Consider the following 22,573-nt stretch of genomic DNA (forward strand, 5'->3'; position numbering starts at 1 on the left):
TTAAAGTTATTAAAGGTGGAGTACCAGTGATACTCATAGTTAAGGTTTTCCATTAAGAACCCCTATTTTCAATTACTTGCAACTGCAACGAATTTCAACCTTTATGTCTGCGGCTTTTGGTGGCAGGCATCCATCCCAGATGCAAGCACTCTCCTCTTCCCGTTCTGCTTAGGAAACATCGTTCAGGTGTCTCTCCTGCATGGCTTCCTGGTGCAAGAGGCTGTTTGTATTAAAGTTTTAAAACCAGGAGGGAAGGAGCCACACAGCAGGCCATGGGGCTCCCTCCTGCCAGTCTGCAAAGCAATTCTTCCCACTTGGGTCCACATAGATCACTGCAAGAACCTGTGCAGTGTACTGGGGGAAGCCTTAGCTTTTCCCCTGCCTGATATTGATATATATCCCTCTGCCCAATTTCAGAGACAGATAATTTTACAGGTAGTAACACTACAGTGCTATTTTGCCAGAATCATGATGAACGACAGATCTAGAAGTCCATTCAGTCTGGCTCCCAGCTCACACAAAGGGTCATTATAACTTTGGTTTTATGGTTCCCACTGCGTTTGGGAAACTCTCTACAAAAACATAGTTTTCTTTTCAGTACCTTAACTAACAACTTTGTACAAAGACATAACATTATTTTAACATGTGTACTGTATTTCTAAAAAAAAAAAACAACTAACATGCTGTGCTATAACACAGCACAATCATTTACATGGAATATACTGCTCCTTGAAACCAAGCATTTTCATTAGACTACTCCATGAGAAAAGTTGGGCTAAGCCCAGTCATGCCCTTATCTATTTAAAGATGCTTTTTAATTCTGAACTTGCACTGCTGTTCAAGCGTTGAGCATACTCAGTAGGGGATTACTGCATTTTAAGTACTGTTCAAAGCCAATGGAAGAGAGGCTTCCAACAAGCTGATCCCTAACAATCTAGCTTGATTGAACAGGAGCCGGCTGTGCAGTTACAAACACCCAGTAGCCGCCTTCCACTCTCCTAGGGTCTGCCTATGCTTCTGTAAATGATTCCCTATGCAGTTCATAACAGGCACTGTTATACCTCAGCAAATTCCAGTTTAGTCATCCTAGCAGAATTACCCAGTTCCAAACAAGACAAGGAATCAATATTAAAAAAAAAGTAAAATCATGACTAATTATAGTTTGTGCTGCCACCCTTCATGTCTAAGGGTTTCACATTTTTCAGTCTGATTTTTAATTTCCCATTCAACAGATCATATGCCTTAACTAGAGCTTGTGCAGAAACAGATGGAGTGGGAACAGATGAGCTGAAACTTTTCCTATGTTTGCTTTTATTTTAGTGGTCAGTCGTCTCATTGGGTCGTTCTCAATATAGCTAAACCCAACTATTCCCCCACCCCCCACCCCCACAAAAGCAGCACATACCTTAAAGCAAAACAAATCCTGCAGCTTATATTAGGAGGATTATATATGAATACATTCCAGGAGCAGCAGTTTATAGTTCACATGTCATTTTACTACTGCACTCAGAGAGGTCGATATGCACCAGGAGCTGTTTGGGAAGGAAGCATGGGCTGAAGCATGCTGGCAGCATCTCTGGTGGGCAGCAGAACCTGTGCAAACTCAGCCTGACAGCACAGGAGCACGCAGAGGGACCAGGATTAGCAGCACTGGAGGCAGTCCAAACCGAGTCTTATGTAGGCCACAACAAGGGTAACTTTTACTCAGATGAACATTTGTAAGCCATAAACCTATTTACTTTAAGTAGCTAAAGGAAAAGAACAAAAAATTACACGCTGTTTGCTTCTTCAAATCTCTCCACGGACTGGCCCAACACATCCATCCTGCCCTACTGAGGGGCAAAGGGGTTTGGTTCTGCACTTCAGGCCATGTTTACATTGAGTTTTCACTTTTTTTTTTTTTGATCTGTCAGTAGCTACAACATATTATGTTACCTCAAGCCAAGATAGTAACACAGCCTGCAAACAGCAGTTTCTGCATTGCCAGACACTTAACTAGATGGTAGATTTATACCATTGTTCATGCTTGGTTCTTTAAAAAAAGAAAGCAGGAATATACCTCTACATGTGTATTAAATATAGCACAACCCCAAATAATAAAATAGTACTGTGGTCTGCTTTTAAAGAACATCATCAATTCTTTTTGAAGGCTCAATCAACATAAATGGAATTCAAAAAAAAAAGCCTCCTCTCTATCATACAGGAATTAACAACATTTAAGATTCAAACCATGGGGTAAAACAGTGCAAACATGACTGCAGTTCATGGAGGTGAAATCTCCATGAGTACTTTTTCATCCCTATATCCCTGGTTTAGTGGTTTTATATTCTAATTTTGCTGTAATGTAATTTTTTAGTATGTAGCAATGATCACCTGTAGCTTGTTTAAGCAAAGGAAACTCAAATGACTACAGCATGCCTACTAGCAGATACACTTCAAACAGATTTTTTACAGTCTAGGTTGTACCATATTTGAAAGTTACAAGCAGCAGAAACAGAAACAGTTCTTCTGATAATATGAAGATCCATTTCTAACGTCTCCTGTATTTTTAAGAATTCCCCACAAATTCCTAAGGAAGAAGTTAAGAAAAACCAAACAAACAATAAACCAACCACAATATCAAATGAACAAACATCTAAGAAAACACAAACAAACAAATGCTGGTGTGAACAGCCTGGTCAAACAATCCTAAAGAAATTTCTCTTTTTAAAAAGTTTTTTTTTCTATTGGTAAGCCTTCTGTGATCAGAAAGGTAAAATTTTCAGTAGTTAATGAAGTGACATGGAGATACTGCTCCGCTCTGGCAGGCAAACTTAGGTTTACCCTGCTCAGCAACAGCCCTTCACTAAGAACCTATACATGAAAGCTAGCAAAATCCGGGTACACCTCTCTTGAAAAGCAAACCCATCCATAGTTGCAAGAAAAAAAACCTGCTTTGTGCCTTGCCCAGGAAGAAACCTTTGAAATGCTGAGTGAGGAGGAAGACCCAACTGTCAGCCTATGGTTATTAAATAGCACAGCCTTGGCTTCTGCACATGGCAAATCCTGCTACAACAAAGCATCAAAGAAAGCAATACAGCAAACATCACAGAAGTGGATGTAAAGATAACCGAGGTAAAAGAATTCAAGCGTAACACTAATACAGAGATATTTCTGGATGCTAGAGTTAAATTAGCTAGCACTAAAACAATCACACTGTTTCCTAATCAGTAAGAACAAACTTTTTAGAATCAGCATTTGTGGACTGAAAAGGCTGGATGTTGTTTTGGAAAATCATTTCTTCTCAGAAAGTTGGGGTTTTTTTTAACTGGCTGAAATATTCTATTAATTCAGCAAATAGTTTTGGAGAAAGAAAAATAAAAATTCAAGACAGCGGTTGTAGCATTCCCGAGTTCAGCACTTTAGCTCTTGCATCTCTGTATTAAACTTGTGTAAAATAGCGATCTCAACCCACAGCACTGGTTTCCTCATATTTTACTTCAGTGTTCTAATGTAGGGGCTGTGAATAAAACCCTCCTTCTTTCAGGCTTTGAACAGGCAACTAGGTCAGGGGTTATTCAGGCCTACAGACTTCTCATTTGTATTAAGGCTGTTCCACATAAAATTTATATATTATGTTGACATACACATATCAGACCAGAGACTGACTCTGGGCATCTTCACTCAACAGCTGTGGGCCTGGAGTGTTGGGTGCCTTGTCACACCCTGCCCCACGACTAGATGTCCATTGACACAACACCTGGAAGGGCATCCCCAAACAAGACAGGGATATGACAGGGTCCCTCCCAGTATTTCTTTGGTCCAGTGATTTGGCCATTCTCCTCTGCCACCGGAAAGCCCAATTTAAGTGCCTGCGCTAAACCAGAGAAACAGCCTCTATATTCTGGAAGAAATGCTCTAGCACTCAGTATTTCCCCAGGGACTGCAACCCTTAATTCCAGTACTTCCTTTAGGAAATGGGGGAAAAGACTCAAAATACAGTACCTTAAATCCACTAAATATTAAAATAAATGGAAGCTCCTTGCCATTTCAGAATATCAGAGGGACATTTTAAGTGCTTGGAGAACTCGAGAAGTAAGACAGTCATGTTCCATAATTTTTTTGCAAAGAGATTTGGCACAGCAAGCCACAAAAGCAGGAGCAGTTCAAGCTCCCCAAAACTTTTAATACTTGTCTAGCAAGTATCCAAGAAGAACTCTGTACCACTGAAGCAACAGATGGGTTGCATTTGCAAGAAACCCCAGATTTCTTCTTTCTGGAGGTAAGTACAAAATGAAGATGCCTTACTGCAGCCCTCACTCCCCACAACAGTCTGACCTCCAAACTGCTGTCCTGCAAGTGCAAGACTAATTGAAGGCTCTGACATTTATATGACAGCACTTTCCTCTGGATCACAGCAGATCAAACTAACTCCTCTAGCAATGACAACAGTTTGCATGAGTAGTTTGTCTCCTTGACCCTTATCTTCTCAGTTTAGATTTCATCTCCTTTACGTTTACTGAAGTAGCTCCTTCCTCTGTCTAGATAACAGGCAAGGAAGAAGTTAGGGATAAAGAAAAGACAAATGGAACATATTTGTCTGAATGTCACACTCCTAGTCCTAACAGAAAGATGCTCCTAAAGAGTTAAACGTCTCCAGGCAAGGGAGACAAGCATCAAGTAAAAGCTATGCCGCTAATCTTCTATGACAATGTGCATGGAGTAGGTGGGGGGACTATAACCAACAGATTTATCTGAAGTAGGGTTAAGCAAAACACCTATTTTTTTTTTAATTAGCTATTATTTTTATTTTAAGACCCTTTTTCTGCTGCTAATACATTTGGCAAAAACTGACTTATCAGATGCATCCACTCTATATCAGCTCTCTGACTAAAGCTGATTTTTTAAAGAAATGCAGCTGTTTCCTAGAACTAGGCAGATATATATCTTGCCTGCAAGCCATGGAAATCTTTTCTTCTCTGAAGTGTCAGTATTCCATGGATAAATTATGTAGAGCAGCAGGGCAGGAGAGATATAACTGGACCAAGATATCCAGGAGATTAAAAACGAGCAGCCCAGGGCAGCAGGAATAAGATCAAGAAGTAAGTGGGGGAAGGACAGGGGGAGTGTGCTTGAGAAATCAGAAGACGTCAAGTTGGAAAAGGAGCCTATGCCCAAGAGACCAAGCTCCCTTTCTGATTTGGAATAGAATCCAGGAGTCCAGACTCCCAGTATCCCACTATTTACCAGCAGTTAACCATGAAGCCCACTGACCAACTGTGCTCCTCTCACACTCCTGATCAGCCAGGAAGAGGATGACAACCAACTGCTGCCCTTTACTTCATTGCTCAAGGCAAAGGCACCTGTACAGACTACTACTGCATTATCCCTGCATTTTGCTTTCTGTGACAGCTCTCTAAGAAGATCTTGCAAACTTTTACAGGCCCACTCACATAACACTGTGAAGAACATTGTTCAGGCTGCAACAAAAATGAGTAGTTCAAAAATAGAGGAAAACCTGAAATAATAACCAACCGGGTGATGGAAAACTTTATGGCTTATGCACATGTGTCACACCACATAGCCTTTGACTCCTCATGCACCATCTCCCAACACCCTGTCTTGTTCAACGTACAGCATAAACAGTGGTCAACTAGCAAGCAGCTGGACACAAATTTTGTTTTCTTTGCAGTTCAGTGCCTGATTGTACTTACTAGACACACCGGATATTGTCGAAAATAAAATCTTACCTTTTTAAATAGCTAGATAGAGGAGCTTCAAGTTTATGAACTACATATTGAGCAAAGGCTGATAGCAACATGCTTGTCTCTGGGATTCAAGTATTGCAGCACCTGTCAGCCTCTCAGCAGCTGGGCTTCAGTGCTGAACTCTGCACAAAGCCTTACTCAAGGAGATGGGCGATAGAGAAGCCGCTCACTATAGTTAGCAACAGAACCATAATGATAAAGCCTTGCATGTCCTTCAGTTCTTTGTGAGATTTTTTGAAATGTAAGCGGGAAGCACAGTACAGCTACCATATTCTGCGATGATCTGTGCTGGCAGAATCAAACACCAATCTCATACACACACAAAAAGTAAAAATGCCGCTACTGCAGCTGTACAGAGCTATGTGCAGTAGCAATTGCTGTCTTCAGGGGATCACAAAAGTGCTTACAGTGATTTATGATGTCTCATTTTCAAACAAAACTAAGAATCACAGTAAAAGCAGGAAATCATTTAAATCCCAGGAATGATCAAGAACATTTAATCCTCTCTCTGGTTTCACTTGTGTATGGCTCAGCCACAAAAAATCTGAACTGTTTGAAAAAGAAAGAAAAAAAAAAAAAAAGAGTCAAAATCATATTATTACAGCTGTCTCCACAAAATACTATACTGAACAAAGTCATTTTACAGGGACATCTGTAACAATACACTATACTTACAGAAAACCTCAAACATAAAGTTGTGCTACAGTCTCTGCTTGATTTTTACTTTCTTATATTTTATTTTTGTAAGCATTCTCCCATTTGTTGTAGAAGTAAACTGATGATAAAGCAATATCAAACCAAAGCCAACTATCTATTTTGGCATGGCATGACATGAAAAACTGCAGTGCTCTCTGTACTGTGCCTAGCACAAGTGCTGGACATTTTTCTTCTGTAAATAAGGATGTCGTCCAGGTTATGGGTTACAAGAATGTAAAGGGAAAGGTCTGAAATATTCAGACAGAATTCTGAAGCTTAAACTTTCAGCATAGTTCTCAAAGCAATATGGTGATATCAGTTCACAAATAGCTTAAGCAGAAGTCCAGCATAGTGGTAGTTGTCTCAGGCTACGTAACAGGCCTTTCAGAAGAGTATGAAGTAACAGAACTGAAATGTTTTTGGCAAGATGCCACCACTCAGATGATATCCCAGCCTCATGGATATGTACAGTACACAGCAATTCATCATATCATACTATGTGGCACTGACATTTCTTATGTCAAACCAAAAATAGCTATAGAAAAAGTAAATTGACCCCAAATGTGGAGGCCAGTAAAGCCTCTGCATGTTATACACGCTACAGGGAAAGAAAAAAAAAAGGAGAGAGAGAACAAGTTGAGAAACAACAAATGGACTTTCACATTCACAAGCGGTGCAGGGAAAGCCTTTCAGAAAGGAGGAAGGCTCAAGATAGGGGTTCAGAGAACGAAAACCACAGAACTGCTTTCCAAGTAGTACAGAAGTGAGTAGTGAACTAGGCAAACTTCCTCCCAGGATGAAGCACATCACCACAGTTCCTCAAGCCTTCACATTCCACGAAGACCCAGAGTATCTTACCCTACAGAAGTGTACATACTAGCCCCATGCACACACCCCAAACCACTAAAGCTGGAGAAAAAAACAGAGAAACTCTATCAGAAGCCAGATTCTAAACAGCAGCTTAAATGGGTTAAAGAAGGAAAAAAAAGGGAGGGGGGGAAAGTTGAGCACAGGAATAGAAGCACAAATCTTCTTTCAAAGAATTCAGGCATTCAAACAAGCTGTCAGAAGAGCACCGATAATCAGAGTTAACGCTGATGCAGACCTCCACCCTTTGTGGATAAATGAAACCACTAGAGCTCTAATAATTTGCATGCTAGACTATGCAAAAGAAATTGAGACAACGTAAGCATCTCCTTGGTGGCTGACTCCCACATCTGTGCAAGCCAATGAAGCCAACAAATTAAAAAATCTGCAATTCCACTTCACAGAACATGGCTTATGTCCAGAATAACCATAATGACTATCTCCTTTGGTCTCCAGTGGAACACAAGATATCAGGCTGCCCTTGGATTTTTAACTCCTGCTCAAGGGCTGCTTTAGCCTGCTTTGCTAAAAGCCCAGATTCGGCCCCACAGCCAGAACAAGAAGAGCTCACAAAGACCGTATCAAGCTAAGGCAGAAAAATAACTAAATAAATAAATACATACATACATACATAGATAAATAAATAAATAGTGAATGAGTAGTATTCAGAAGAAGAGGACTCTCTTAATCTATATTTGCGTATAATCTATATTTGCGTAGCGACTAGTACAACAAAGCCTGTGAAGAGTTCAGCTTTTGAATACTATCATAATGCAAATATTTTTATGATGGCACCTCTGCCATCCCCAAGAGGTGAGAGCTGCCCGCCATGCCTAAGCCACCCTATCTGGTCACTGAAAGGTCAGCAAAAGACGACTCCCCAGAAGACTGTCACTTCCACAGCTGCTGCACACAGAGAAAGCATAAATGCTTTAGGACACAAAGAAGGTAAGCATCTCTTACTCAAAGTGGGAGGCAGAAGGAGAAAGCAGGACAATCCGTTTCAGCCAGTGCTGAAACACCATCTGCTACTCACATCTGATTCAAAAGTAGGATTACTTTATGACAAAGAAGAATACACTCACATTTCTAAATTATCTTGAGGGAATTCTCCATATAGCAGAAGTATTCTGTACTTTTGGGTTTTAAAAAAGCTTTAAAAAAATTGTTGACTCCAGAATTATCTTCTCTTCATCTGTTTTGTGACAAAACCAAACAGGAAAAACCCTGAGTCACCTCATGAGTACTACAATCACAAATGTTTGCTACACCTGCAGCCTGCCCAGGCCAAATCAGTTGCCTCTTGTAAGGGACCAAAATCTGTCTCCTTTTAAGGTATGAGTCACTAGCATCCCTACACAAACCCAACATTTAATTCACCTACATGGAAAAGTTTATTTACTGGGAGCCAAGAAGGGGACACTGTCATGCTGAACACTTCCATTAGCCTGAGTACAACTTCATCTGAAAACTCACAGCGAAGTGCAAGCTATACACCATTCCTGGCTTCCCAGTCCTGCCACGTCCCTACAACTCAATCTGAAGACTGCATGGTCTGATGGATCAGGGCACTTGTAGCCTGACCTGGCTCACCACTTGGCCCTGTGATCATCCACTTGGCCATGAAGAAGTGGGGTAAACACAGTGGGAAAGAAGCCGATACAATCACCCATCTTGGCAGCAGGAAGAGCAGAATCAGTGTTTTGCAAAACCACAGCCCAAGCTGAGCAAAGCCATCACTGTTACCCAACTCACAAGAGACACAAGAGACAAATCATAGTACTCTCAAATCAGAAACGCAGAAATCTAGTGTTATATTTATCAAGTAAGCACGTTTCAGATTTGAAATCACTTTGTATGGTCTTCTATCAGAGGCCGCTGAAGTCAAACAGAAGTGCGCTGTGGAAGTTAATCAAACCATGTTATTTCTGGTTTCTTTTGACAGCCATCCAACACATAGAAGCACATCTTTATGAGTACACTGGGACTACCCACGTGAGCTTTATGCTCACTTCCAAGGGTTTAAAAAAAATCTGGGTAACACCCATTAGATCCATTCCCTGGCATGATACTGCAAAAGGCATTTCTGTAGAACATTTGTGCAAGCAAAGCCCAGAGCATGTGAACTGTGCACAGTAGTTTTTCAAGGAGCCTGATGTAAACTATATTGGAAATGCCTGAAGCTGGACAGATTTGTGAGAGCTTTCTCACAGATGCTGTTTGTCATTAGAATGCTGCTCTGCTAGTCCACATTACAAATTTTTCAGAGCTGCCAGACAAGAGCATCATGGCCAGGAGCAGAGCCAACAAGCAAAATCACACAAACCCAATAACACTTATAACAGTCCTTCTCGAAGGCAACCAGTAGTTAACTCCAAGATATAAAAAACAGTAAGTCTTGCTGCATTCCCAGGCAGATTGCTGGAATCAAAAATGAAAGACAATGAGAAAAATTCAACAAATCAATATGCTGAGAGAAAGTTAGCATGTTCTTTGTAAGGCAAAGAGCCTCCTGCCCAGGGTAGGAGCCTAGAGACCTCTTCCACACAAAGGCTGGGGGGTCTCCCTGTGCAAAGGGCCACAATCACTACCCCACTCCGCTATGTCAGCCCGGTATGCCCAAGCAGGGAGCCAGCCAGCCACTCTCCGCACAGCGCGGAAGCCCCCACCATCTGCCACAGGCCGGGCAGGTACTCACATTCTCCCCACACCCTCGTACATGCGGGTCTCATCCACTAGCATCATGACCTCCGTGTCAGTGAGGTGGGCATGCTTCTTCGTCTTGCTTAGCTGCTCGATTTGGATGTCGGCCAGCTTCACCTTCTGCTGCGTGTCTATCACCTTAGCCTGCAGCTCCGTGAAGGCCTGTGGGGGAGAGCAACGGCAATGAGGGGAGGCCCTGACAGGCCGCGGCCCACCGACCCCGCGATGCTGAGGCAAGGCGGCAGGGGCCGAACCAGGCAGGAGGGGACCGGGCAGCCACTGCCCGAGACACGGGAAGAAAACGCTGCCCACCACCGCCAAAAAACCAATACCTTCTTCAGCTCCAAGTCCACGGGCGCCGCCATCTTGTCTCCGCAGAGCGCCTGCGCGGGGGGCGCGTCGTGTTGCGCATGCGCGGGGGGCGGGAGGTGCCGTGCCGTGGGCGAGGGGGATCTTCGCGGGAGTGGGGGATACTGTAAGGTCCCTTCACGGGAATGGGGGTGCCGGGGTGGGAAGTGGGGAACCCTTACGGGGAGCGGGGACACCTGGCTGGGATGCTGGGACGCGGGGGACGAGGCCTCCCCGTCAGGTCGGTCCCGCGTGTGTGTTCCTGCCTCGGCCACTTCGGGGGCCGCGCTGGGGGAGGGTGGGTGAGACGTGGGCTCTGTGAGGAGGACGTGCCGATGGCGAAGCCGGGGGGAGCCCAGCGGACCCGAGAGCAGCTCAGTCCCCTGGGCAGCCCTGAGGTGCCTCCGTGGGCCCGGCGGTACGCGCCCGTGGGGGAACGTGCTCGCCCCGCCGTGCCTCGCACTCCTCCCCATGGCTGCCACACGCTGGCCACCCCTGCCCGAGCTGGCGGAGCTCTGCCAGGGCCTGGGAGGCCGGCAGCCATCCCCGCTATCTCCGTGCCACCCGCCAGTGCTGACACAGGGAGCCCTGGCCCCAGGAGAGGGTCCCAGAGTCCCTGGAGGGGGAGCACCCGCGACAGACCAAAAAGCAGTAACGAGTGCTAAAAACAGCACCCGGGGGCCAAATGCAGCCTCATTCTCCAGACGCGTGGAGGTGCTGGGGCTGGGGGTGCCAGACATTTCAGATCCAGAAAAACGCTGCTGCGAGGTTGAAATCACGGCGTGCTTGCCGGGCAGAGGTACCAAGCCAGGTAGTGAGAGGCTCCCCGTTGAGGCAGCGACAGTGCTGTGACTCCTGCAGCAGCAGCTTTTGGCTACCTGCTGCCCCCAGCACCCTGCAGCCCACCTCTGCCTGCAAAAGAATCACCTTCACTCCCTCCAGCCACAGAGATTTCCTTGGAGCTTGGCCAGACAGGCTCTGGTAAGGGATGAGATCATGACGAGGCCATTATATGCCTTCTGGGCAAAGGCAGCAAAAACTGAAGTGGCCAGCATGCCATTCTGCAGCCAGAGGCAGGCAGGGGGAACTTGCTGCAACACCCCTATTAAAAAACAGAGTGCAGGATCCAACCTTCAGGGACTCCCAGCTCTTGTTGCCACCTGCTCCCGGAGTGTGGCTGCCCTTTTCAGTGCCTTCCTCAACTCTTTCCAGTCACTGCAGCTGCCCACCCGCTGGCCCCCTGGCATTGCTACTCATCCAGTGCAGAGCTGGAGCTGGGGGACAAGCCCAGCTGCCTGCACCCCCTGCCTGTGAAGGCAGCTGCATGCTGGTGTGACTGTGCCCCCAACTCTGCAGGTGCCTGGTGGGATTTGTGTCGCTCTCTCTGTGGTGGCAACAAACCCATGGGAGATGCCTCCCTGTGGCAAAGCCCATCCCAGGCTCTGGACTTAGTGGCTGGGAAAAGCCAACCCCAGTCAGGAGGAAAATCATCAAAATGGAGCCACATGCAGGGCTGTCGCCACCTGCTTCAGGAGGGCAGCAGGAGTGGTTCAGCCGCTTTTAGGGTGTCTGGCTGCCTTGTCCTTGCCCTGGTGCTCTGCTGCCCCCACCATCCAAACTCTGCCACACTCTGATGGCCAAAGGCATTGAAGTACAGCTCCAAAGGTGCTGGGGCAGTCAGGGGAGAATTGGTTATTAAATTGGCTAAAGCAATAAATTGCAATTTTTTATTAAATCCACATCTGGGATTTTGGAGGTCTCCTAGCTTTGACCCTTTTCTTGAGAAGAGACTGAGAAGCTGCAGGGCTCTCATCCAGGCACATAGTCTCTGCCCGTGGGGGACACACCAGGTGATAGCATTTGGTGGCTGGGCACACATTTTGCCACCCATAGATAAGCCAGGCACAGGCATCAAAGAGATCCAACAGGAGAGGCTAGAGGTCACAGTATGGAGTCAGTATCAGAGGCAGCAAGTGGGTTTGACACCGTGGCAGTCAGGAAATGCTGCAGCTGGTGACGTTTGTTCTTCTGGGTCTATGCCCAGAGCAGGGCAAAAGGCCAGGCTGCTGAGCTGGGGCTGCTGGAGGCCACCGCCTGCCTTCTCCAGGACCCCCACCAGTGGTCAGCTTGGCTGGCTGCTGCAGCTGCCCACTCTTGTCCAGGGGGGATAGCAGGGTGGTGGAGACGGCTTTCCTGGCACCCCATTCCTGCAGGCACAGTTAGGCAAGGAGACTGGCTTCCCCCACACACAGTGTGTGGGCAGCCTGGGCAGGGCAGAGCCCCACATGCCCCAGCCAGACCCTGGGGCACCTCCTGTTTCATGGCCACAAGTGCAGCTGGACTGGGGAGCTGCCCCAGGGGTTTCATCCCTGCCTTAGCCAGGAAGAGAGCATCTGTAGGACTGTCAACCTTCCCCAGCCCAGTGGGGCAGATGGAGCCAGCCCATGAGTCCAGCCAGCTTCCCACTCCCTACATCTCCAGAATATGTTTCCCATCTCTTGGCCTGTTAAATTACCACCTGTGAGCAGCCCAGCCTGCACTACTGGCCTGCAGAGGAGCAAAGTGGACCAGAACACATCCTTGCAGGGAAGGAGGAGGGTAGAGGGGAGCTGGGTTCTAAGCAGAAGTTCTACAGAGTCTACAGAGAAGCCTTCCAGTAGAGCTATTCCCAGTGCCCACCAGGCTGGTGTGGAGCCCCAGGCACACAGAGCTGCCCACCATGAAAGGCAGAAGGGCTGGAGCAGGGACTAGCTCCAGGAAGGGGAGCAGCAGCAGCACAGTAAGGCAGGGATGCAGCCAGGCAACCCAGAGCAGAAGGGCCTCCTGCACAGCAGCTGAAGGCATTATTTGCTCAATAGACATTGAAAAAGGCCAAAGTTTGGAGTCTCTGCTTAAACTGGCACTCCCCCAGCATTAAGGTTCAGGTTTGCACAAAGCAGAGCCAGTAACTTGTTTCCCCGGCTCTGAGACTCAGGCCACTGCAGCTTTTACTCTCCAGGTGATAACACACAAGGGTGCCTGTTGTCACTCACCTGCTTCCCTTCTGCTGTAGTTATGTACTTTAGCCCTTCTATCTTAGGAAGCACTGGAAAGCCAAAGTAACCTCGCATTCCCTTTTACCACGCCCCATGTTTTGCTACTGCAAAATTTACCGACAGCACAAGAGGGATGAACCTATGCACTCACTCCCTAAGCAACCCCTCCCCCAGTAAGCACAAAGCTTATTTCATACTTTACCAGAGCTAAATTTTGGCTGAATTAGGCCAAAAAGCTCTGCAGACTACTCAGTGCCCAGCTTTAGTGCACATTGTAGGATCAGGAGTGGAAAGCAGCAGCTTAGCACTCCCCTTCGAAAACTTAAGTTTGACATCTGCTGGACAAAAGTACGTTTTCTGCAGGGGGAAAGCCCTCTCTCTCTGCTTCAAGGCTCTCTACTAGAGCCAGCACCTCACCCTGATCTCAGCTCTGCCTGGGGAAGATCAGGGGAGAGGAAAGAAGTCGTTTGGGGGTTATTTTTACTGCAAAGTCAGGAGTCAGTCCTGAACCACCATCTGAAATGATGCTCGCTGGAATGACACCAGTCCTAGGAGCCTGCAGCCACACCAGGAACTGCTAGGATCCCATGCAAAGGAGGTGTGAGTCCATCTCGTTTTTTGGGGTTTTTTTTTAGCCAAATGCTGGCTTAAAACCAGGAATCAGTCCCATTTGGATTGATCAGTGGCCAGAGTGGTTTTGCTCATACCAGAGGCAGCTTTGCTTGATAAGCAGATACCCAAACATCACATCCCTCCCAGGGCATCAGCTGGCAAAGACACAAATCTCCAAGAACACAGATGGGGCTGGCCTAGCTGCCAGCTTTTGCAGGATGGATCCTGCTACCAGGCCTTTGCACCACACTGCTCTGCTGTGCCCCAAGGATGGCACAAGCAATCCAGCAACCCCCACTGCACACTCAGGATCTCTGCCACTGTTTGCAATATCCCATTTGCAAGGGCATGATGCTACATGCAGTCTTCAGAGGTCTGACTCCTCTCCACCTCCATTATTAAATTAACAACCCAAGTGTTTGTAACAAAGTGTTATTTATTAGAATATTACATTGCACTTAAAAAATAAGGGAGGTTTGACCCTGTCATCTTGACCTACATGAAGGATGCACGGCCAGACCTACAATAAATATAAATACTATGTACAGTTTATCTAAAATAAATATATAATTTAAAATGAAAAATATCTTGTTAAATAGCTGTTACCCTCCCACCCCTCCTTTGCCTAAGAAAGCCCCGAGCCCAGTCTCCTCGCCTTTCACAGTTTGTTACTTGGCATGCACTGCCGTGGACGGAGAGCTGCTGGAGAGTCCCTCTGCCGCTGGCCAGCTGCTCCCTCCTGCCTCTGTGCAGCCGCCCGGCTGGTGAGCGCCTCTCCTGAGCCCCCTCCATCCTGGACATGGCCACGAAGCTCCCTGCAGTGACACCACTGCCTGACCAGCCTTGAAGTGAGCACTGTCGTGCTGCTCCAGCAAGCTCCCGCCATGCTGCAGGCTCCCAGGGATGATGCTGGCTCCGCAGCTCTCGCCTCTTCCAGGAGGTAGAAGTGCATTAGTGCCGACCCCTGCAAGACAGCAGCAGGAGAGCTTACAACACATCACTGAGCTGCTCGGCCCCACCACACCAGAACCACTCTTGTGGGCAAAGGTGCCTGTCCTACCAGCCCAGCAGAGGAGCCCTCGCAGCCAAAGCCCCAGCAGCAGCAGCAGCTCTTTAAGGCTTAACCAGAGGATGCCAGGGGAATGGTAGCTAAGCATCCCACCCTATGTCCATCATGCTTCCCTTCCAGGGACCACAGCGCTTTTACCCCCTGGACACATCTACCCCAATAATCCCCAGGGCAGAGAGGACAGCAATGAAAACCTTGTGCTGCATCACCTTCCCCAAAATTCAACTCCTATAAACAGCTAAAAATCCCACCCCCAACACTATCACCAACATTACAGAAATTCTTTGAAGGCATTACTTCATCCCCACAAAGAACAAAGATTTTTCTTTTTTAAAAAAAGAGAAGTAGCTGTAATACATATGGGCACATCTGATGTTTGTGTTTGGACCAGAGCAGAGGAAGTCTGCAAGCTTTCTAGCACCCAGCCGTGGCCACGTGGCCACCCCTGGGGCAGAGCACACCCCACTGCCCAGCCAGAGTAACACCATATGGGGCTGGCAGCGAAGTCCCCCTGTGCCCAGATGCAAGGCATTATGTTGGTTGAAGTAACAAGAAGAGTGGGAGTAAAAAGGAAGGGTGGGTTTTTTTTTTTAATATATATATACATATAAATAGAAGCAATATCTAAGGAGGGGAAGTGACTCAGAGGGTCAGAGAGGGAGCAGAACAAGTGGGACAAAAAAATACAGAAGCAGCTTCCCCACTGTCAAACATCCCCAAAGCATGCAGCAATAGGGCAAAGCAGGGACTTCAGGTTAGAAAGGAGGTGGTGGTGGCTGTGGGTGTCAGGGGATAGGGGCTTGAGCAGGAAGGGGAGGAAAAAGGGCTGGAGCCCCACAGGGCAGCCCAGGCTCTCAGGCCAAATCCATCAAGCTGCTTCTCCAGGCTCAAACTGCTTTCAGCTTCTGCCTTGCTCTGGCATAGGATTCATAGTGGACCCAGCCAGTGTGAACAAGCAGAGCCCCCGGATGCCTACCAGCCCCACTGCAGCCCCATGCCCGGCCAGGGGCTCACCTGGCCAGCACCCAGCATCCTCAGTGATTCACAGTGATGCCCAGCTTGATTTTCTCTTCGTTTTCTACATCGTAGACACCCCTTTTGTGACACCTGTGAAACCAAGTAAAGAGATACTCAGGGCATGGAGAAGTTCCTGCCATCCTCCCATGCATGTGGTCTTCCCAGGGACGCAGATCCAATGGCTCAGCCCCATCCCACTCACCTGAGCATCAGCAGAGCTGCAATGATGAGGAGACATAGGGAGGACAGGACAACAGCAACGACGGCCAGTGCCGTGGTGTGGTCGTATGCGCTGGGGGGATGCTCCACAGGCAGCGAGAGGCCGTGGCATCTCTCTCCATGATATCCTGGCTGGCATCTGGGTGAGAATAAAAGGCTTAAAGGTTAATGGTGACTAAGCACAGAAGGTCATTGGGTCCCTCACACCCCCATGGAAAGGAGCTGCCTCTTTGCTCAGCCTTAGCCATCACCCTGCGTGTTCCCCCAGTCTCCTTCCCCTGAGCTGGGAGATTTGGTGTCACCATCATCTCCCTGGTACTGGTAAATTAAGTTTCTCTTGCCCCAAGTACCAAGTGAAGACTCCTAGAACAGTTGAACTTCTCCCAGTAGAAGACACCAAGGTCTGTGCTCTTCCTAATCATCCCCAGGCAGAGCCAGGCTACGCAGACCACCTCTGGAACTGAGAATTCCCATGCAAGGGAGCAGACAGGCAGCTAGACTGGAGGTGAGTGCTCCCCTTAGAGCAGGATGTCCCTGTACACCCTTCCAGCCAGAGAGGTGCCACCTCCCCAAAGACTCAGTAGGTTACTCACGTAACAGAAATAACGCTCCCCAGCAGAGCTGCAAGGCTGCCAACCCTCCCTGTGAGTCAAAGCTGACTGATGCAACCAGATATATATATCTCTCTATATCCAGTTCCACTGACCCTCAAGCTTATCTCCAAGATGGGGTCTCAGCCCAGCCCTCCTACTCAGCTCACAACACCACCACGTGCCGACGTCACCTCCCAGCCATGGCAGCAAGGCTGGGCACAAGGCAGAGGTGCAGGACCCAGCCTGGCAGCATCCGCATCCCACCCCACACCCCAGGGATCAGCCTGAGGAAGCGACTATCCAGATGACCCTGTGACATGGGCAGGCAGCCACCAAGAGCAGCCACAACTGAATGACACCAGCTAACACAAGGCCTCATTATCAGAGGGGACTGGGGCAGTTGGCCACTGTTCCTGAAAACCATCATGGCTCTGGGGAGATGTCACCGAGGGATGTACCACCAGGCTGGAGAGCCCCAGCCAGCACTGAGACCCCTCCTGCTTTCCTGTGTCCCAGTTCTTCCCGTCCCCTGGGGATGTGGGAAGAGCAGGATGCTGGGCAGGGGACACCTCGCTGTCCTAGTCCCAGGAAGGGGGTGCCGCACCCCACATCATGCTGGGTCAGCAGCCCAAGCTGAGCTAGCAGAGACCTCCTCTTGCTGGCAGTCCCGAGCCCCCTGTGCAAGGGCCCAGCTTCATGACAGCTTCCAGACAGAGAGAAACTAAGCGGTTCAGGGAGCTATGTGGAGCCTGATCCCTCCGGATTGCAGGGAGCAAGATCTTGTGGGCACCATAAGCCAGGGAGCTATTATCTTCCCCAGGCACAGGGGTGGGTGGCTCAAAGGATTGATAGCAAAGAACAAAGCCTCTTATATATCTGCCAGCTCAACCCCTGCCCCCACCAGCGGGGATCAAGTGTGCACCCCTGGGTATTTCCCATAGTAGCAGTGCTAGATTCAGGTGCCCCAGCAGCAAACGCTTTCTCCTCCACTTGGCTCATCTAGTCCCTGCTCTCTACCTGCACCCAAGGGAGATGGGAGAAGAGGAGTACCACAGCCCTGTCCTTCATCAGGGCCAAGGGACAGCTTGACTATGGCTTTGTCAGACTGTCCCCAAAGGCGCTGTCTCCAATCCACCTTCCTGGTGCTGCACTAGAGATGCTCTTCCTGTCTGCACCAGTACATCCTGACAGCTGTGGGAGCCCCCAAGCTCCCAGCTGAGGCTGGCAGCAGCGAGGGATGGGGGACGCAGGGTTAGAGAGTCATGATGGGGTCTCACAAACCAGACCTGCAAGAAGACCTTGGCTGTGAGACCCCAGCCCTTGCTCACTACCTTCCAAATCCCACTGCCACGAGTCTCTGCTCAGCAGCTCAGAGCTCACCACACTAGCAGGGGATACTGGGTCTAAGTCCACAACAGGTTTTGGTGGGGGACGGACATTGCTCAAGAAGCACCAGGAAAAGGCCAAGTCAGAGCCGTCCCCACACAGACAGGGAACATGCACTAAAAATATCTCCTCCGCTCTTCCTCTGCCCAACCCGGAGAATTGAAGGAACCATGACTAAGGCTCCCCTGGCACAGGCACACGCCAACAACTCACATGCAGGAGGGAGCTCCCAGCTCTCGGATGTATTTGCATTCGCCGTGAATACAGAAATCCTTGTACTTCCGCAGGCATGGGTCTCTCTTCTTCCCCAGGCCTTTGCCTTTTCTTCTTTTATTCCCGTTCCCTTTTTTCTTGGGAGTAACTAGGCCTTGAGGCTTTGACAGGAAAGCAACTGGAAAACAATTTGGGAAGGAGAAAACAGTGGTCAGATCACCTCTGTGCGTCAGCTGAAGAGAAAGCAGAGCAGCAAACCCCAGGCTGCTGCAGCCAGTTCAGCCCTGGCACTCCTGCAGCCTTTTGTGCAGCGATCTGCCCCCGAGCAGAGGGGTTTTTTTCCATTTTTTTTTCCCAGCTTCTCACAAATATCATGGCCTTTCCAATTCATAAGAACAATTCTCAAGGAAAGAAAGAAACTGGGGGGGAACAGAGCCTTATGCATCTCAAATGTTGCTATTATATGCACCAGTTTCCACTGAACACGGAAAATTGCTAATTGCCCCTTTATCTGGCTTTTATTTCCCTGATGAGTGCAGTCTTTTGTAAGACCTTATTCATGGCTCTGATGGACTCTCCTTCCTGTGGGTACAAGCATGCCTTGCACATCAGGAGCAGGATTAAGAGAGCAAGCCTGGCTTAATTTTTGGTTTTGCAGAGCCAAAGAGATGGCAAGGGCAGCGTTCCCATGAATTACAAAGCTATGTTTTAATTGCAGTGCAGAGACTGGTGGCTTTTGGTGCAAGGCCAGCTCACTGCTGGGTTGGTGGGAACTGGAGCACTGAGCTCCTCGCCTGGACATGGACCGAAACCAGCAACATTATTGGAATAGTTTTTAGACATGCAGATGCCAAAAAAATCAGTCCCCAGCTTGATCTTGCAAGGTGCCGAGATGCTAGAGAGCACTCACTGCTCCAAGAGGGACTTTTCAGCTCCCCCCAAATCATGGTGCTTAATAACTCCAGTGAGCCCAGGGAAACATGAATGAAAGCCTGTGTTGCTCAGGGAGGAGAGGGCAGCCGAGTCTAACCTGGCAAGTTGTAACCTGCCTAATTCCTCTCAGCCGCTTCCTGACATAACCGAGCCCATCTCCTCCTCCTCCCTGGCGAGTACCTCTCGTGCTGCGGCACACCGGTTACACACCTAGCAAAGTTATTTCACTATTTCGACATCCTTCACACTACGCCTGGAGAAAACTGATACTCCAGGAAACTCTGTGGCTTGGAGAAACCCCCAGATCCGGGTGAGGCCCGGAGCTCTGCCCCAGGCTGGCAGCAGAGGCTGTCCCCTCCCCTGTGGGTTATCTCCTGGCCACAGCCAGCGGACACACAGTGCTGCTGAACCCCCCAAGCCACCTCTACTGTCACCACCCCTCCCTCCCAGAGAAGATTTGGAATATCTTACTGGTACAAAAACTGGTCCAGCCCAGGTGAGCCGGGGGATGCTGCCATTCTCCCCCCTACTCAGACACACTGAGGGCTGCGGCACAGAGAAAGGTGCCTTCAACACAAAAGGCATATTTTTCTGACTGCAGCTCATCTCAAAGCATTGAGAAAGTGCTCCAAGAGGCTGCAGTCTCAGTAACCAAATATGCTCCATCTCATCAGTCTGTCCAGCAGACAAGGGTCAGCCCGTGCCTGCCAGATTGCTTGCTCTAGGACAGGGTCTCCTCCTCAAGGGGATGCACAGAGGAACAGGCTGGAACATCTCCCTCCCAGCAGGGAGGGCAACAGTGTTTCCTGGGGACTATGTCCCCTTGGATGTGAGGGGGTCAGCCCAGTTTTGCAGGTATTTTTGTCATAGTCTGATGCCACAGGCAGAAAGCAAAGAAAAACACGGAAAAAAGGGAGGATGAACCATTTGGGGCAGAGCACGCTTCTCCTCATGCCAGGTTACTGATCTCAGCGTGTCACATGTGCAAGGCACAGGTACAGGTCACCCTCCTCAGACTGTGATGGGCCCCCCGTCCCACCCCCACAAGAGTCCCTGGGACACTCTCTGGTCCAGAGTCGGGGGAGAGGAGCCAAGCATGAATGCCCAGCAAGCCTAACAGAGTGACAGTGTCCCCAACGCCCCCATAGCGGGGATCGCCAGCTGACTAACCCTGCCTAGGTATGAGGAGCAGCCATGTGTAGGCGGCGGGTGAGTCACAGCAATCCCCTCAATGCCACTGCAGCCACCATCTGGGAGGCAGCACAGGCCCACCCGCCGGGGCTGTGCACCTGCGGGCAGGGGCTGCCATGCCCCCCAGAAGGGCTCTGCCTTCCATCTGGCCCAGGAGTTGGGAGCCCGGGAACACTTGGGACCCCCGTGCCAGGGACTTCAGGGACACAGAGAGCTCCTGGCACAAGGCAAGGAGCTGCCAAAGCCCAGTTGCTCCGTGCTAGTGCCCCACGGGCGCTTGGTACCAGGGACAGGAGGCTCCCCCGCAGCTCCCTCCGAAGCGGAGCCGGGGCTGCCGCTGGGGCGCCGCGGGGCTGAGCCGAGCCCAGCTCGACCCCGTCACGGCTCCCCGGGTTTAACCGATCCCAGCCCGCCCCGCACAGGCCCCGCCCGCCCCTACCTCTCGGCAGCTCGCTGAGGTCGTCCCCCGAGGCCGCTCCGCCGCCCTCCTTCTCGGGGCTGCCGCCGAGCAGCGGCGCCGTGGCCGGGACCGCCGCCGCGCCGCCGCCCTTGTGCAGCACCTCGTTGTGCAGCTCGTCCCGACCCAGCCCGCCCGCCGCCGCCGAGCACACTGCGGGGAGAGAGCACGATCAGGCGGGGCGGGCTGAACCTGCCCGGCAGCCCCGCCGCGTGCCCGGGACCGGAGCCGCGTTGCCCGGGACCGGGACCCCCCCACCCGTGACCGGGAGAGGGGCCGATTTCTCCTTCTGCCTCCACCCGTGCCTGGGGCCGGGGCCGCGTCTCCCGTGCTCGGGACCCTCCACCCGGGACCAGGACAGGAGCCGAGTTTTCCTGTCTATTCCCACCTGTGCCCGGGACCGAGACCCTCCACCCGGGGCCGGGGCCGTGTCCGCGTTGCCCAGGACCACCCCCGCACGTGCCCGGGACTGGAGCCGCGTTGCCCGGGACCGGGACCCCCCCACCCGTGACCGGGAGAGGGGCCGATTTCTCCTTCTGCCTCCACCCGTGCCTGGGGCCGGGGCCGCGTCTCCCGTGCCCGGGACCCTCCACCCGGGACCAGAACGGGGGCCGAGCTTTCCTGTCTATCCCCACCTGTGCCCGGGACCGAGACCCTCCACCCGGGGCCGGGGCCGTGTCCGCGTTGCCCAGGACCACCCCCACGCGTGCCCGGGACTGGAGCCGCGTTGCCCGGGACCGGGATCCCTCCACCCGTGACCGGAAGAGGGTCCGATTTCTCCTTCTACCTCCACCCGTGCCTGGGGCCGGGGCCGCGATTCCCGTGCCCGGGACCCTCCACCCGGGACCAGAACGGGGGCCGAGTTTTCCTTCTGCCCCGATCTGTGACCCGGACGTGGGCCGTGGCCGCGACGCTCATGCCCGTCGTTGCTCATGACCGTGTTGCCCAGGACGACCCCCACGCGTGTACCTGCCGCCAGCAGCGCGTGGATCAGCACCGCCCGCCCATCCATGACCCGCAGGCACACGCGTGTTCCAGCCGCCGAAGCCCCGGCTCCGCTCGGCCCCGCACCAGCACCCGCTCTCTGGCGGCGCGGCCCCGCGGCGGGTAGAGGCAGCGGGGGCCGGGCCGGGGCGTGGCTGCCCGGCCGTCCCGCCCCCGGGAAGGGCTTCCCCGGCCGCCTCGGAGGGGTCCCTCCGGCCGGAGCCCGCCGGTGCGGGGGGGGAGCCGGGGACGGCGGGCGAGGGAGACCCCTCGCTCTGGGGCTGCCGGGCACGGCGCGGGGTGCTCATCAGCCACCGCAGCGCCCGTACCACCCCCCGCTCCCGTCCTCAGCCTGGGGCACCCGGCGCTGCGGCCTGGGCTGCGTGGTGGGGAGCCCGGGGGGAGCCGATGATCCCTTTAGGGCTGCACTAAAGCTGTGCAGGGGAGGAGATGGCTTTAGGGAAAGCAGACTGGAAACTACATGGACTGGTATCGGGGTGGGG

At 50.7% G+C, this 22,573-nt stretch overlaps 2 protein-coding genes across 4 annotated transcripts in view; both read right to left on the reverse strand.

Annotated features, from left to right (window-relative positions):
- The window catches only part of PFDN1 (prefoldin subunit 1), a 31,552-nt gene extending 21,097 nt beyond the window's left edge, over window positions 1-10,455 (reverse strand). For 2 of the 3 annotated variants that reach the window (XM_075102381.1, XM_075102382.1), the window contains exons 1-2: window positions 10,346-10,455; window positions 10,009-10,175 (exon numbers count right to left, since the gene is read on the reverse strand). In XM_075102381.1, the coding sequence (XP_074958482.1) occupies window positions 10,009-10,175; window positions 10,346-10,378 (200 nt within the window). In that variant the 5' untranslated portion in view covers window positions 10,379-10,455. The remainder of the gene's footprint in view (window positions 1-10,008; window positions 10,176-10,345) is intronic. The other variant, XM_075102383.1, reaches the window with a different exon arrangement.
- Window positions 10,456-14,424: 3,969 nt separating this feature from the next.
- On the reverse strand, window positions 14,425-22,186 carry HBEGF (heparin binding EGF like growth factor). Its single transcript, XM_075102386.1, has 6 exons — window positions 22,056-22,186; window positions 21,069-21,239; window positions 18,506-18,683; window positions 16,297-16,452; window positions 16,092-16,184; window positions 14,425-14,972 (listed from the first exon to the last, which is right to left on the reverse strand). Exons 1-5 carry the CDS (start codon window positions 22,096-22,098, stop codon window positions 16,112-16,114), a joined length of 621 nt encoding a protein of 206 aa, XP_074958487.1. The 5' UTR covers window positions 22,099-22,186; the 3' UTR covers window positions 14,425-14,972; window positions 16,092-16,111.
- Window positions 22,187-22,573: the final 387 nt, after the last annotated feature.

The sequence above is a fragment of the Phalacrocorax aristotelis genome, chromosome 8 (assembly GCF_949628215.1).
Source record: "Phalacrocorax aristotelis chromosome 8, bGulAri2.1, whole genome shotgun sequence".
In the NCBI taxonomy this organism is placed as follows: domain Eukaryota; kingdom Metazoa; phylum Chordata; class Aves; order Suliformes; family Phalacrocoracidae; genus Phalacrocorax; species Phalacrocorax aristotelis.